Source organism: Scyliorhinus torazame, chromosome 5 (assembly GCF_047496885.1).
Source record: "Scyliorhinus torazame isolate Kashiwa2021f chromosome 5, sScyTor2.1, whole genome shotgun sequence".
NCBI lineage: Eukaryota > Metazoa > Chordata > Chondrichthyes > Carcharhiniformes > Scyliorhinidae > Scyliorhinus > Scyliorhinus torazame.
Genome location: NC_092711.1, coordinates 284,918,731 through 284,936,171, shown reverse-complemented (window position 1 = coordinate 284,936,171; position 17,441 = coordinate 284,918,731). Strand labels below are relative to the sequence as shown.

Here is a 17,441-nt window from a genome sequence, read left to right as displayed (position 1 = left end):
AAAAAAATGGGGCCGCACTGCGCATGCATGTCCGCTCATCAGTGTGCTTGTGGCCCGGGAGTGTTGGAATCTGAACCCGGCGTCAAAGTGCGATCGCGGCATGGCGGTGGCTGACTGCGTGATGATGACTGATGATGAACAAGGCTATGACCTCGATCTGTTTTGCATCCCTAAACATTACTGTAATGCTCTGGAGAGAGTATATATCCCTCATGGTTTAATCATGGACAGAACTAAACGTTTGGCACGGGAGATAATAAAAGCAATGGGAAATCATCACATCATCACCCTCTGTGTCCTGAAGGGCGGCTATAAGTTTTTTGCTGACCTTTTAGACTACATTAAAGCATTGAATCAAAATAGCAACCAGTCAATCCCAATGACGGTGGACTCCATCCGCTTGAAGAGTTACTGTAATGGTCAGTCAACAGGGGAGCTACTCAGAGTTTACGAACTGAGGTACGAAATCTACGCTCTCCTCCTGTAAATCTGATTGGAGTGAGATCATGAGGACCAAGCAGGTTCACCTCTCGCATTAAAGGTAAGAGAAAATGGGGGGTCGAGAATGTCGGGCGGCATGGGTCACGAACGTCAACCGGCACGGGTCGCTAAGGTCGGCCGGCGTGGGTCCCGAAGGTTGGCCGGTTGGTAGAAATGGGTCCCCGGAAAAAAAGTTTGAAAAACACTGGTCTACACCACAGTAAAGCTGAAATTGCCTCTGCCTATTCAAAAACTGAACCACATGCTTCTGTTAGCAAACACACACAGATAAGCTAAATAAAAGAACCTTCCAACCAAGGCTCCACTCTGAATCACTATCATTCTGTCAATGTGGCATGCTTTAGGATGATTCAAACAAAAATGCAAACATATTATTTTACTTCAGCAAAACTCCTGTTCCTGCAACCCATATAAAAAAAATATATTGCAAATGGAGTTTTACAACTGATTCTCAGAATTATTATCCTGTTGGGATGAATGTTTTCTTAGTCTGCTGGTAAAACAAAATATGAAATGATTTGGTTTGTCCAAATCCTGGTCGAGTTGAACTCAGTCAGAAAGTTGTGGATTCACAATTCGACTCCAGATTCTTGATCACATGATCTAAGTTGACACAGCAGTAGTAATGAGGTAGTGCTGCACTGTCAGAGGTGCCATCCTTCAGATGAGCTGTTAGCCCAAGGCTCCTGAAGTGAATGTTAAAGATCACATGGCACTAATTAAAGGAAGAGCAGAGGGGTCATCACCCGTGTCTTGGCCAATATTTATCAACACGTAAGGAACAGATGATTTGATCTTTCTCAAGTTATTGTTTGTGTGAATTTGCTATGTGCAAATTGTTGGTCGCATTTCCTACATTACAACAGGAAAGCACAATCTGAATTTGCAAAACGTGCTATTTAAGTCTTGCTTTTCTTTTTCTTTCATCAGTCTACAGTACCAAATTGCCCTTAACTTAACATTGAAGTTGGCACTCTGCAACATTCAAATTCTTCTGGCTGGTGAGCGCTAGGCTGCGATAAAGAAAATCTAGCAGCTGTGCTACAAAAGACAAAAATTATTGCCTTTGACCTTCCCTTTCGCTTGTGGGAGAAATGCCCAAAGAATTACCGTTACTGTGTCCTGAAAATGGAGTGAGCTGTCAAGAAACTAGGAAAGGATAAAGCCAATGCTAATTTAAGCATGAAGATTCATAGAAACACAATATTTCTCATCAGACATGGAAGACAAGCCATCAAACCATAAGCCATGCTTGTTAAGGGAAAATAAAGGCTTTTGGAGCAATACATGACCCCTTTTGTCAGGGAAGGCCTGGAGCTGAGGGGCAAAGAGTGATTTGGTATGTCTAAGCATTGATGTTCTATCAATTTGGAGGTCATGAAGGCTACCACCAGGATTTTCAGAAGGTAAGAATACAGAAGAAATAGGAGCAGGAGCAGACCATTGTGGTGATGTGCCTGTGTACAGTTCTGCATATAGTTAGCAATGCGACCTCCAACCAGCTGGTGGCGATAGAGATCGATCACGTGTCTCAAGAAGCCCGCCTGTTGGTAGTAAGACATACAAGAAGATAGTCGCACTCAGGGTAGCTTCAGGAGAATTCACTGAATTCATTTAGTAGCCATCACCTGTACTGTAATTCCTTAGTTATCAACAGTTATACCACAGAACACAACAACCATTTGGCCCCTTGACTTGCTGTGCCATTCAGTAAGATCACAGCTGATTTAATTGAAGCTTCAACTCCATTTTCCTGCTGCCCCCCCATAACTCTTGACTCCCTTCGGCAACCGGAGAACCAAACCCTACTGACATGCATTCCACAGATTATCTCTAGAACTGGGGTGAATTCTTGGAAATCAGAGCTATGTCTCAGATATCAGTTCTTTGTTTAGTTCTAGCTCTTGTAGCAATTGTGGTAGCAGAAGGTGTGGGATTTCTTTGTCTGGTCTGTCCCTCAAGTCCAGAAAGTCGTGCTGTTAGGTGAGTTGGACATTCTGAATTCTCCCTCAGAATACCCAAACAGACGCCCGAGTGTGGCGACTGGGGGATTTTCACAGTAACTTTATTGCAGCGTTAATGTAAGCCAACTGGTGACACAAATAAAGATTATTATTATAATGCAATGTGTAAAGTTGGCAAGTGCATACCTGAGAGAGCAAGAGACAAGGAGTGAGTAAAATATTACAGAGGTTAAAATTGTATAGTGATACTAGTCAGATTGAAGCATGTCGCCTAGATGTACCAACCACCTTGAGGCCAAGGGAAGCAAGGTTTAAGGCAGCTAATTCACAGAGTTAACTTGGGGGAAGGTGAATTTGTTCAGAAACAGAAGATCTGGCAAAACCAGGTATGACCTCTACAAAACACCTGCTTGCGTTTATGTCGCACCTTTAACGTGAAGACTTTGGTTAATCACTTTGACATTTCAGAAAGCTAGCTGCATCCCCTCAAAGAAAAGCGATACAACCAGTTAATCCAGGTCACATATTAATGAAGAGATACAAGTTCTGGAAACATTGCTAACCACAACCAGATAAGCTCTGATATACTAAATAGACTAAAAGAACAGAAAAGAAAGTTTTCATGGCCACCAATGTCTCAATGCACTTTAGAACTAACAAAGTACTCTGGAAGTGTATTTATTGTTGTAATGTGGGACCAGCTATCTAATGTCAACTTTAGGCTAATCTCATCCTAAAGTACACTCACAAATTTACTTCAGTTTCTGACGTGGATCTCAAATGTACAGTTATTATCAGTTAATGCCGGATTAGTGTGGCATAACTTAACTGGCTTTGTAGTCTCTTTTGTTTCATAAATGAACCACATTGACAAAATATTTACACATTCAATGTTCAAGCCTAATTCCAGGACTAATAAATTGTTGTTAGTTTATGAATTTGGTCATAACATGGACTTCTTATTTGTTAATGGTCCAGAAAAGGTTAATTTAGAGACTTGGTAGCTTGTGCACATCCTGTTGGGAAGTTGATAGTGGAAATGCTAATATAATCAGAACCTAATGTGGGACAGTTCAGCAAGCCTATCTTATTCATCTATAGGCGTCGGCTAGGTGGAAAAGTTTCTTGTCAAGGAGTTATGGTCAAGGCATTAGGGATTTATTCAATGCCCAATGCTCATTTTTGGATATCAGTTCCAGTACTCCTACACTTAGACACATACTGGACCCAAACTCATATTCCGGATGAAACAGCGTCATTCCATTTCTGCTACATAATTCATGACATATTGGACCTATTTTATGCTGTTCCTGTGCTTGGAATTCTGTTTGCAGTGAACACATGCACTTCATACATAAAGCTGTCCACTGTGGAATGTATTTGATTCTTTTTAAAACTGGGAACCTGTTTTTCATCACGTCCACAAGAACAGTACAGTACTCTGTAATTTGGGTGCTCACTATTCTAAAGGAAAGACGGTGAAGGTCACAACAGATGTATCATAAATACAGCAATCTTACTTCAGGTTTGATGCAAAAGCTCATTAAATCTGAAAGGATTGAACCAAATAAGTAATCTGGTCATGCACAGAATGAAATGCCCTTACAATTATATATCAATGTGAACACACTGAAGTTGTTTTAAATTCCTCTTGGGAGTTTTTGAAAGAATGCTCAGGTCTTTGGATGTGTATTGAAACCATGCACGGTGAATAATACTATTTTGATGATATTGCACATTTCACTATCCATATTGATAATGATGCAAAATATTCATCCACAAAAAGGTGCGAACATCAGCTACATTTTATGCATCTCAGCTTTGTTAAACATTTGATAATTTAAGGTGCAAGACAGGTAGGAATTTCATATTGGTTTTGCAAGTGTCCACCTTTCTGTCAAGTTCTCTCACTGACAATAATTAACCTGCAATTGACCAAGGCATACCTCACTTTACAAATATACCTTGTGACATTGAAAGGAATAGGTGAAATTAAAGACATTTGCATCTTGGCACAAATGAAACATTGCACAGTTCATGGTATAAATTACCTGATATTATAAAATAGCATTAAGACACAATCTACTTTGAGCAATGCCCCCAGAAATTCATTTGGTTTATTTAAATCAATAAAGAAACAAGGCTGTGATTCCAGCATTTTGGGATGGAATGACACTGGTTGCACCCACTATGCCATCTAGCCCTTGCTCCAGGGTAGAACTCAGACACCAGTCTCGCAATGCTCTAATTGTAAATTTCTCATAGTTGTGATCCGATTACTCCATGTCTTCATCTCTCCCTATCTCTGTAACCTCCTTCAGCTCTGCAATCCTCAGAAATATCCGTGCACCTCCAATTCTGGCCTCGCTCCGCAGTCCTGATTATATTCCCTCTACCTCCAGCTGCTTGGGCCTAATACTCTAGAATTTCCTCCCTAAATCTCTTTTTCTCTATTCCTCCCTCTCCTTTAAACACTGTTTTAAATCTACCATTTTGATCAAACATTTGATCACCTGTCTTTATATCTTATATGTGGCTCAGTGTCAAAAAATATTTTAATGCATTAAAGACACTCTGAGGGCGATTCTCCGGGGTTGTTAGCCCTAGCCGGGATACCCGCTGGCCCGTTAAATTGGAATTCTTGCTGGATGTCAAACCCATTGCAAGTCTCCCGGACCAACCCCTGGTGAGATCAGGTTCTCGCCCAGAAATGTCAAGTCCCTGGCATCAGAACTCATTAGCACTCATTTCAATCTTATTAGCGAGATTGAAGTGGAATGCTAAAGCCTCCCGGGATGCTCCTGCACCCCCCCCCCCCCCAACGTACCCAGCTTTAACTCCCACAGGCGGCAATCAATGCTGGTCCTCAAAAGTGGGAATTAGCTGCCGTGGACAGAGAGGGGGAGAACACTTACCTCCACAGTGCCGAGGGGGGTCCTACAGGGGAGGTGGGGATTGGGGTGGTGGCTTGAGCTTGACTGGAGGGGTTCAGGTCAGGGATGTCTTCTGGGATGGGGTTGTGTGCAAGTCTTCTCTCTGTAGCCTTTAAAACCTTTAAACTCTCACCCAGCATGTCAATATGAATGATCTGTCAAATGAAGATAAACGTCTCCCCTCTGTAGCTTTGAAAACATTTAAACGCTCTCCCAGCATGTCAAGTTAAAAAACCTGTCAGATAAGGTAAAATCTTCCCTTTGATGTGTTGGAAAACTATTGAAGTGTTTTTTTCACTTTCAATTTAATTCCCCTTTAACTTTTTCAAGCCTCTGAGTTTGCTGAGAAGCCTAAAAGTTTTGAACTGCATTGTTTCCATTTAATTTCATGGTCCATTACTTTTTAACAAGTCTCTTGATTGACAGGTCCAGGATATTTCAAAGGGGTCTTTAGCTTTGTTTGTTTTTATAGCTCTTCATTTTCCATTAAATCTGAAGTGCTTCTGCCCCATAATGGTGTGTCGTTCACTTGGAGGGGGAGCCTGGCCAGTGGTTGGGGGATGGCTTTGCCAGTGATCAGTGGAGGGGCCTTGCCAGTAATTGGGGGGGGGGGGCAGTCCAGCAGTTGGGTGGGGCCCTACCAGCAATTGGAGGGGGAGCCTTGACAGTGATTTGGAAGGGAGCTGCAGTTTTATTCTGAGATTGGGGCGCCTTTTAAAAACAGTTTCCTAATCGCTGAGGATCCGGCCTTGCTGGCCTCTTCGTGTTCCAGACGTGAACCTCCACTGGCTCCAAAAACATTTCCAAGTGTGGCTGGATTGCGATTGGCATTGCACCGATCCACTCAACAGGAATCACGCCTCGGTTCCCGCCGAAGACCACACTTCAAAATATTTTCGGAGAAACGCGCCCTATTTAAATGCAAGTTCTTGTTGTTGCTGGGTTGAGCCCTATCTCCAAGAGTTTCATTCTGTGATGTTGAATTTTGGGCATTTCATTATCCTCCTTTGCATGATTATGTCGCCAACATTTTAATCTACACCCAAAATGGTTCTCCCATCTTTGGAAAAAGTATGTTTTGGGAGTGTGCTGTTGTTACCACAAAGTGACCTTTGAACTCACTTACTAATTCTCAATTGACTTCAACTAGAGTAAATCAAGATAAAGCAAGACTGACTTTGGGTGAATAAATGTATAACTAAATGACATTGCTTTGTATTACTTCTCTTGGAACTTCTTAGTCACTGCCAATTTGCAAAGATCCTGACACTGATGCATCATGTTATATCAGGAACATTTAAAAATACCGGAGGAACAGGAAATAATAGAGTATGACCAGAAGTTCTGATGTATTCAAAATCTATTTCCCTATAAGCAGAAATGAAATCAAAGAGGCACCATCCAATTCTGCACTTAACTCTACTCACCATACCTTCCAACCTGCAAACGCTTTCTGCAATTCACTCAGCATGTTTCTATATTTCTGTTTAAAACTATCCTGCTATGAGTGGCTTTGAGTCTGGACGATATGTGACCCTCACGACATATCCTTCATGTTGAAATTTAATATAGATTAAGCGGTCACTATCTGGTTTGCATATTCCAGCTACTTAGATTGCCAAGTTCAAGATTAGTAAATTGGTTTACATCAATCTTCAGTAACCCACATCTGCATTTGTTACTATGAAGTTATGGAGAAGATGGGTTTCAACCTTGGTCAGGGCAAGGTAGTATCACTACTATCTCCTAAGGTAGAATCACTACCTTTTTCTTCCGGTGGTAAAGGGAATAAATTAAATGCTTTGGGTTCTTTTAACCAGCCCCCGGGCCCGTGGCACAGAACGCGTCCTTATAAAGGGCAGATAAAAGCAATTTACTGCGGATGCTGAAATCTGAAATAAAACCAGAAAATACTGGACAAGCTCAGCAGGCCTGACAGCATCTGCGGAGAGAGAAGGGAGCTAACATTTCAAATCTGGATGACTTGAGCTGGATGACTCCAGCTTTGACAAAGAGTCATCCAGGTTCAAAACATTATCTCCGTTCTCTCTCCACAGGTACTACCATAGAATTCCGACAGTGCAGAAGGAGGCCATTCAGCCCATCGAGTCTGCACTGATCCTTGAAATGAGCACTCCACTCGCCCCATCCCTGTAATCCCATAACCTAGAACATAGAACATAGAACATAGAACATAGAACATAGAACAATACAGCGCAGTACAGGCCCTTCGGCCCACGATGTTGCACCGAAACAAAAGCCATCTAACCTACACTATGCCATTATCATCCATATGTTTATCCAATAAACTTTTAAATGCCCTCAATGTTGACGAGTTCACTACTGTAGCAGGTAGGGCATTCCACGGCCTCACTACTCTTTGCGTAAAAAAACCACACCTAAGGGCCAATCTACCTACCCCGTACATCTTTGGACTGTGGGAGGCAACCGGAGCACCCGGAGGAAGCCCACGCAGACACTGGGAGAACATACAAACTCCGCACAGACAATGACCCAAGGCCGGAATTGAACCTGGATCCCTGGTGCTGTGAGGCAGCAGTGCTAACCACTGTGCCACCGTGCCGCCTCAGACCTGTTGAGATAAAACAGGGCAGCTTGTACATTCTTTCAAGTAGGCTGGTGTGGAAACTGGATGCAAACCACATTGACTCTCGTTGAAACAAAACAGTGGAATCTTTTATTATCTCTTCCTCTTCTTGCAATACTCGATCATGGGTGCCTTACATTGATATTAATTTCTAAAACAGGAAATAATGCCCCTTAATTTTCTGGCTTCCAAGCATCAGATTTGTGGGGGGTGGTGGTGCTGGGGGTGCAGGGGTACCCCAAAGATGTGCTAGGAAATCTCTCTTGGAAGTTTCCAGGTAAGCGTTTAATGAGCAATTGTCCAGATGCACTAGCTTCCTTTGGACAACTGCAGTGGGAACCATCCGACAAAACAATTTAAATTGCCAACTTCAATGATTCACCCAGTATTACACGAGTAACTCTGAAAGAGTTAGAATTTTCTTTTGCCAACTTCAGCGCAACTATTTTAAAGAGCTACACTGGTCCCCACACAAGAGATCCCTTGCACCCCCAAACTCTCAGGGGCCTCCCCCCTCCCCCTCTTCTCCCCCCTTCCCCCTCCCAAAGGAAGCAACCTCCTCACGGTATTCCCTACCCCTGAATCACCACCTGCACGAGGTTTCCCACCCCCTTCAATCTGACTCACCCCGCCTCCCGACCGCAGACGATTCATTATGTTCCTCCAGGGCATCCATCTAACAATGTCTGAAGCCACTTTTGCACCCCTCCCGCCCCATCCCCAATCATGGCACTTACTCTCAAACTACTCCTGGAAACAACCAAGTTTCCCCACAGTAAACCCCCCCCCCCCCCCCCCCCCCCATTGCTCATGTAAATTCATGGAGGAGATTTTCCAACCGCATTGTGCCCAGTTCAAATCCCGCTATGTTGGGAAAATACCGGGCGAGGCCTGAAATGGGATATGAGGCGGGCACCGAACAGTTCACAATGTTCCCGGGCCCTCCCAGCAGACGTAATCAGGTTCACCCCCAGCGAGGGCATGAACCTGATTACCATACATTCAAATAGATTTTAATATGCAACGTCGGCATGATGCTGAATCTTCTGGGAAAAAGCAGTGTTCCCACCCGATGACATGACATGGTGTTGGTGGGAATCACTACTGGTCTCGACAAACGGACACCAGACGCGATAACCATGGCGGGGGCTCAGAGGCAATAGTAGCTCCTGGGTGATTGGGGACATGGCAGGGCAGTGCTCTGTCTGTGAGATGTGGCAGATCCGGGAGGCTTCCAGCGTCCCTGATGGCTTCATCTGCAGAAAGTGCATCCAACTAGAGCTCCTCACAGACCGCATGGTTCGGTTGGAGCACCCGTTGGATGCACTTAGGAGCATGCAGGTGGCAGAAAGCATCATAGATAGCAGTTATATAAATGTGGTCACACCCAAGGTGCAGACAGTGAAATGGGTGACCACCAGAAGGGGCAGGCAGTCAGTGCAGGAATCCCCTGTGGTTGTCCCCCTCTCGAACAGGTATACCCCTTTGGATACTGTCGGGGGGGATAGCCTATCAGGGGAAAACAGCAGCAGCCGGAGCAGTCGCACCGCTGGCTCTGATGTTGAGCAGGGAGGGTCAAAGCGCAGAAGAGCAATAGTCATAGGGGACTCTACAGCCAGGGGCACAGATAGGCGCTTCTGTGGATGTGAAAGAGACTCCAGGATGGTATGTTGCCTCCCTGGTGCCAGGGTCCAGGATGTCTCAGAACGGGTAGCGGGTCTCCTGAAGGGGAAGATAGAGCAGCTAAACACGTGGCTAAACAGCTGGTGTAGGAGGGAGGGTTTCCGTTATCTGGACCACTGGGAGCTCTTCCGGGGCAGGTGTGACCTGTATAAGAAGGACGGGTTGCATCTAAACTGGAGAGGCATAAATATCCTGGCCGCGAGGTTTGCTAGTGTCACACGGGAGGGTTTAAACTAGTATTGCAGGGGGGTGGGTACCGGAGCAATAGGTCAGAAGTTGAAAGCATTGAGGGAGAACTAGGGAATAGGTCCAGTATGGCTCTGAGGAAGAGCAGACAGGGAGCTGTTGCTGAAAACAGCAGGTCTGGTGGCCTGAAGTGCATATGTTTTAATGCAAGAAGTATTACGGGTAAGGCAGATGAACTTAGAGCTTGGATTGGTACTTGGAACTATGATGTTGTTGCCATTACAGAGACCGGCGGGATTCTACCGTACCCGGCGGGGTGGGGGGTCCTGGCGGGACGGAGTGGCGTGAATCACTCCGGCGTCGGGCCGCTCCAAAGGTGCGGAATTCTCCGCACCTTTAGGGACTAGGCTCGCCCCGGAGTGATTGGCTCCCCGCCGGCCGGCGTGGAAGGTCTTTGGCGCCGCTCCAGCTGGGGCCGAAGGGACTCCGCCGGCCGGCGTGGGTGTACACATGCGCGGGAGCGTCATGCGCAGGGGTGGGTCACCTACACGTCGGCCATCACGGAGGCTTACACGGCTGGCGCGTAGGAATAGAGTGCCCCCGCGGCACTGGCCCGCCCATGGATCGGTGGGCCCCGATCGCGGGCCAGGCCACCATGGGGGCACCCCCCAGGGCCAGATCACCCCACGCCCCCCCGAGGACCCCGGAGCCCGCCCGCACCGCCAGGTCCTGCCGTTATGGGACCTACTCCAATTCACGCCGGCGGGAGCTGCATAGAATGGGCAGGACTTCGGCCCATCGCGGGCCGGAGAATTGCCGGGGGGAGCCCGCAGAACGGCGCAGCACGATTCCCGCCCCCGCCAAATCTCCAGCGCCGGAGAATTCGGCAGCCGGCGGGGGCGGGATTCATACCACCCCTCGGCAATTTTCCGACCCGGCGGTGGGTCGGAGAATTTCGCCCCCAGTTGAGGGAAGGACAGGATTGGCAGCTAAACATTCCAGGATTTAGATGTTTCAGACGGGATAGAGGGGGATGTAAAAGGGGTGGCGGAGTTCCGCTACTGGCTAGAGAGAATATCACAGTTGTACTACGAGAGGATACCTCAGAGGGCAGCGAGGCTATATGGGTAGAGATCAGGAATAAGAGGGCAGCGAGGCTATATGGGTAGAGATCAGGAATTAGCAGTCACAATGTTGGGGGTTTACTACAGGCCTCCCAGCAGCCAGCGGGAGATAGAGGAGCAGATAGGTACACAGGTTTTGGAAACGAGTAAAAACAACAGGGTTGTTGTGATGGGAGACTTCAACTTCCCCAATATTGACTGGGACTCACTTAGTGCTAGGGGCTTCGACGGGGCAGAGTTTGTAAGGAGCATCCAGGAGGGCTTCTGAAACCAATATATAGATAGTCCACCTAGGGAAGGGGCTGTACTGGACCTGGTATTGGGGAATGGGCCCGGCCAGGTGGTAGAAGTTTCAGTAGGGGAGCATTTCGGGAACAGTGACCACAATTCAGTAAGTTTTAAAGTGCTGGTGGACAAGGAAAAGAGTGGTCCTAGGGTGAATGTGCTAAATTGGGGGAAGGCTAATTATAACAATATTAGGCGGGAACTGAAGAACTTAGATCGGGGGCGGGTGTTTGAGGGTAAATCAACATCTGACATGTGGGAGGCTTTCAAATGCTAGTTGAAAGGAATTCAGGACCGGCAAGTGTTCTGTGCGCAAGAAGGATAAATACGGCAAATTTCGGGAACCTTAGTTAACGAGATATATTGTAGGCCTAGTCAAAAAGAAAAAGGAGGCATTTGTCAGGGCTAGAAGGCTGGGAACAGACAAAGCCTGTGTGGAATATAAGGAAAGTAGGAAGTAACTTAAGCAAGGAGTCAGGAGGGATAGAAGGGGGTCACGAAAAGTCATTGGCAAATAGGATTAAGGAAAATCCCAAGGCTTTCTATAGGTACATAAAAAGCAAGAGGGCAGCCAGGGAAAGGGTTGGCCCACTGAAGGATAGGCAAGGGAATCTATGTGTAGAGCCAGGGGAAATGGGCGAGGTACTAAATTAATACTTTGCATCAGTATTCACCAAAGAGAAGGAATTGGTGGATGTTGAGTCTGGAGAAGGGTGTGTAGATAGCCTGGGTCACATTGAGATCCAAAAAGACGAGGTGTTGGGTGTCTTAAAATATATTAAGGTAGATAAGTCCCCAGGGCCTGATGGGATCTACCCCAGAATACTGAAGGAGGCTAGAGAGGAAATTGATGAGGCCTTGACAGAAATCTTTGGATCCTCACTGTCTTCAGGTGATATCCCGGAGGATTGGAGAATAGCCAAAGTTGTTCCTTTGTTTAAAAAGGGTAGCAAGGATATTCCAGGGAACTACAGGCCGGTGAGCCTTACCTCAGTGGTAGGGAAATTACTGGAGGGAATTCTTCGAGACAGGATCTACTCCCATTTGGAAGCAAATGGACGTATTAGCGAGAGGCAGCATGGTTTTGTGAAGAGGATGTGGTGTCTCACTAACTTGATAGAGTTTTTCGAAGAGGTCACAAAGATGATTGATGCAGGTAGGGCAGTGGATGTTGTCTTTATGGACTTCAGTAAGGCCTTTGACAAGGTCCCTCATGGTAGACTGGTACAAAGGTCACACGGGTTCAGGGGTGAGCTGGCAAGATGGATACAGAACTGGCTAGGTCATAAAAGGCAGAGAGTAGCAATGGAAGGGTGCTTTTCTAATTGGAGGGCTGTGGCTAGTGGTGTTCTGCAGGGATCAGTGCTGGGACCTTTGCTGTACGTAGTATATATAAATGACTTGGAGGAAAATGTAACTGGTCTGATTAGTAAGTTTGCAGACGACACAAAGGTTGGTGGAATTGCGGATAGCGATGAGGACTGTCAGAGGATACAGCAGGATTTAGATCGTTTGGAGACTTGGGAGGAGAGATGACAGATGGAGTTTAATCTGGCCAAATGTGAGGTAATGCATTTTGGAAGGCCCAATGCAGGTAGGGAATATACAGTGAATGGTAGAACCCTCAAGAGTATTGAAAGTCAGAGATATCTAGGTGTACAGAGCCACAGGTCACTGAAAGGGGCAACACAGGTAGAGAAGGTAGTCAAGAAGGCATACGGCATGCTTGCCTTCATTGGCTGGGGCATTGAGTATGAGAATTGGCAAGTCATGTTGCAGCTGTATAGGACATTAGTTAGGCCACACTTGGAGTATAGTGTTCAATTCTGGTTGCCACACTACCAGAAGGATGTGGAGGCTTTAGAGAGGGTGCAGAAGAGATTTACCAGGATGTTGCCTAGTATGGAGGGCATTAGCTATGAGGAGCGGTTGAATAAACTCGGTTTGTTCTCACTGGAACGACGGAGGTTGAGGGGTGACCTGATAGAGGTCTACAAAATTATGAGGGGCATAGACAGAGTGGATAGTCAGAGGCTTTTTCCCAGGGTAGAGGGGTCAATTACTAGGGGGCATAGGTTTAAGGTGCAAGGGGCAAGGTTTAGAGATGAACGAGACAGGTTTTGTACACAGAGGGTAGTGGGTGCCTGGAACTCGCTGCCGGAGGAGGTGGTGGAAGCAGGGACGGTAGTGACATTTAAGGGGCATCTTGACAAATACATGAATAGGATGTGAATAGAGGGATACGGACCCAGGAAGTGTAGAAGATTTTAGTTTAGATGGGCAGCATGGTCGGCGCAGGCTTGGAGGGCAGAAGGGCCTGATCCTGTGCTGTACTTTTCTTTGTTCTTTGTTCACAGCCCTTTGGCACCCTGGTAGGACCAAAGGGCGGGACCTCAATGGAGGCCTGAAGGGAGCGAGGCCTTTGGCAATCCCATAATGGAGTGTCGCTCATTGTGGAAGGGGGAGGTGGTGGAGAGGGCAGGGGACTGATGACGGCGAGGATTGGTGGTTGTGGGAGGGGTGGGGGGGTGGGTGACCCAAACATTTAGTTCTGGAGGAATGTTTCCCCTGTGGTCGAGATTTGAGGGTGTTCCCCTTGTCTGCGCGGGGGGGGGGGGGGGGCGGGGGGGGGGTGCGAGATGTCTGTGGGGGGGGGGAAGTAAGGTGGCCTGTTGCTTAAGTTTGCTTTGGCGTGCCTTCTGATCTCTGAGGAGCCGAATCTGCTGGTGCAAAATACACCAAAAAAAGGACTGAATGGAGTTTGGGAGAGTTGTGCTCCATGTCTTCTCAAGCAACTCAAAAGGCCACCTGCTAACCAGCTACCAAGAATGAACAAGATGGGAAAGTGGTCTAAAACAATAATATTTATGTGGTTTGCATATAAAACATGAACTTATAATCCAATATTGTGCAACGCACCGATGAGTATACCATTTTGCAGTTACAATTCTTTACTTTAGGACCCGTACTTAGAGGAGGTGCAATCCCTAAGGCTTCAGTAGGTAGAAGAGGTATCTCTGCTCTGACTGCTGAGATGTCATAGAATTTTTTTTTACAGAGCAGAAGGAGGCCATTCAGCCCATCGAGTCTGCACCGGCTCTTGGAAAGAGCACCCTACCCAAGGTCAACACCGCCACCCTATCCCCATAACCCAGTAACCCCGCCCAACACTAAGGGCAATTTTGGACACTAAGGGCAATTTATCATGGCCAATCCACCTAACCCGCACATCTTTGGACTGTGGGAGGAAACCGGAGCACCCAGAGGAAACCCACGCACACACGGGAGGATGTGCAGACTCCGTACAGACAGTGACCCAAGCCAGAATCGAACCTGGAACCCTGGAGCTGTGAAGCAATTGTGCTATCCACAAGGCTACCGTGCTGCCATTGGACATTGGACAATACAGATTGGTTTTTGGAGCCTATGACGGACACGCACTTTCTTGCTTTAAGATGGTTGGAGAGCTCCCTCTCTTTCTGTGGTGTTCTGTGCTTTCTTTTCCTGCGAGGACGGACAGTAATAGCATGTGTTGAACAGATGGATGAAGAACATTTATTGAGGGTGACTTTGAGGGAGAAGCAGGATATTGCATAAGGCTGAGGGTGAGTGGCAGCAATGGAGTTGGAGCTGTGAGGGAATGCATAGGCAGGGAGGGATAAGCGTACCTGCGTTGTCAGTTGGCTTGAATCATGTGCTGGTGCAGGATGAGGAGATTGTGCTCATGAAGATGTAGGTGATTGTGCCATTGCTCCCACATTACCTGTTCTGCTCAGGCAATTGAATCACTACCTATACTGTATCTAGGAGTGATACGCCCCTAATATTTGACCGCTTGTGCCACCTCCAACCACACCTTCTTGGTGTCCCCCAGCTTGCTTTGATAAGGAACAGAACATTTCTCCTAGTTCTCACAGCCTCAACAGAACACCCAGGAGACATCACTGAAATGAGCCACAGACTTTGGCCTTCTGGTTTCCATTCTCGTACTTCCTTCTCTTTGGCTTCCAACTCCATTTCCTTTCAAATTACCTATTTGGAACGTCCTTGTAAAAGCTGGAGGCGAAATCACATCATGCAGTGTCACATTCACTGCAGCTAATTGATTAAGAAACCAGATATCACATGATAGCGCAAAGGCTCAGTGGCGCAGTGGTTAGCATTGCTTCCTCACAGCGCCAGGGACCTGGGTCCGATTCCCACCTTGGGTGACTGTCTGTGTGGAGTTTGCACTTTCTCCCCGTGTCTGCACGGGATTCCGCATGTTTCCTCCCACAGTCCAAAGATGTGCAGGGGATTAGCTGGATTGGACATGCTCAATTGCCCCTTAGGGTGAGGTTACAGGATGGAGGATAGGGCCTGGGTAGGGTGGTATTTCAAAGGGTCAGTGCAGACTTGATGGGCAAATAGCCTCTTTCTGTATTGTAGGGATTCTATGAAATAGCCACTCCCAGATGTGCTGCACTGACTTCAGGGTTTCCCGCATGTTACTGGACTCCTCACCTTCCAGCACCGTGCAAACTTAAAATCCAGTGCATAATGCTTCTCAACAAGAATCCATCTAAAGGGCAGGATTCTCCATTGGATGACGGCGAAATCAGGGCGGGTGATCGGGCGGAGAATAGCTTCCGATGCCCAAATCGCAGCAGGCACTGGTTTGACGCCAAATCACGATGCTCCGTCAGCTCGAAAATGGCGTCATTGCAATGCACGGCGCGCATACTTTAAACATCATTTGCATATCATTAGAGGGCCTACCTGCGATTCTCCGCCTTGGATTCTCCATCAACACTGAGTCGCAGAAATGGAGAATCCAGCCCAAAATTTCTCATTTTTATTTTTGTGTGGTCAGGAGAAGCAAGCACATTGATTACCCCTACAATGTTACAGTGGTCTGAGAATAATCTTAAAACAAGATTATAAATAAACCAGATCATGTACAATGTAATTTAACTGGGTTACATTTATTCGTTAAACAGCAAAGTCTCCTTCTTTAAATGATGTCCATTCCCCCATATTGTATGCTATTGTGTGATGAAAAGCCTCTCCTGGAAGGCGGGGTGACTTGATCATTAACTCTGTAAGGGAGTTGTAAATGTCCAGCCTGCACTTCCTCCTGAATTACAGGTTCCAAAATGTGCCCCAATTTTCCACAGCACAGCTTCCCAGAAGACCACCCCAATTCAAACATCTTTTTGCAGGAATATTGATTTGTCAAAAAGTTGTTCACTCAATCAGACTACTCTTGAGCAAGTGTAGGATATTCTGTCTCAATTAAACCTTTATTCTTTCAGTTGAGCTGAATGGTCTCCTTCCACACTGTATGGATTCTATGACTCTATAAATTGTAAGCTCATTTGGACTTTCCCCGGTGTTATTTAATTGTATTTTACAGTCAAAGGGTCACCAAGCCACACTGTATTACACTCTGGTTTTTCCATGATGGGATTATTAGTTTCGAACACATCCAGACAGTCAAGGCCCACACTTATAGAAAAAAGGGATTTTAAACGGGTTTCCTTACCTGTGACAAATAAATAGATCTGGGATTTAAGGTTTTCATTGGCTGCATATTTACAAGTGTAGCTTCCTGTATCATTGCGATGAGCATTCCTTAAAGTAACGGTACTGCAAAAATACTTCTTCTTTAGGTCATTACACCTGTAGTTGGTTACATTTAATCTGTCATATGTAGCAACAGGTAGATTTGGTCCAAACCAGTTCAAGGATGCCTTCCCCCTGTCGATAAACCATAATGGCTAAAATTAATCACAGACGTAACAGTTGCATTACTAGTACTGCATTTGCTTTGTTTTTCCCCCATTTTTATCTGACTACTGACTCAAACTTTTGTCTAGTCTTTTTATAAGCTTGTCAATTCTCCAGCTGCGTTATCCTATCAGGGAAAACAGCATGATTACTTTCATTTATACAACTGCTTATCACTTTAAAGCTCAAAGTGCAGAACACTATAGGAGAGATTCTATGATCCCGCATTCATAGTGGATTAATGTATGGAAAAGCCAAAATGTGAACAATCATATTCCAGATCTGGGGGCCCAGGAAACTGAAGGCATAGACAACAATGGTGGAGCATTGTAAATAAAATCTAAGATGTTCAAGAGGCCAGAATTAGATGGGGGCAGATATCTCAGGG

At 46.1% G+C, this 17,441-nt stretch overlaps 1 protein-coding gene across 1 annotated transcript in view; it reads right to left on the bottom strand.

Moving 5' to 3' along the window:
- The window catches only part of kdrl (kinase insert domain receptor like), a 283,571-nt gene that overhangs the window by 204,361 nt on the left and 61,769 nt on the right, over positions 1–17,441 (bottom strand). The window contains exon 3 of the mRNA XM_072505640.1: positions 16,809–17,023. Within this exon, the coding sequence (XP_072361741.1) occupies positions 16,809–17,023 (215 nt within the window). The remainder of the gene's footprint in view (positions 1–16,808; positions 17,024–17,441) is intronic.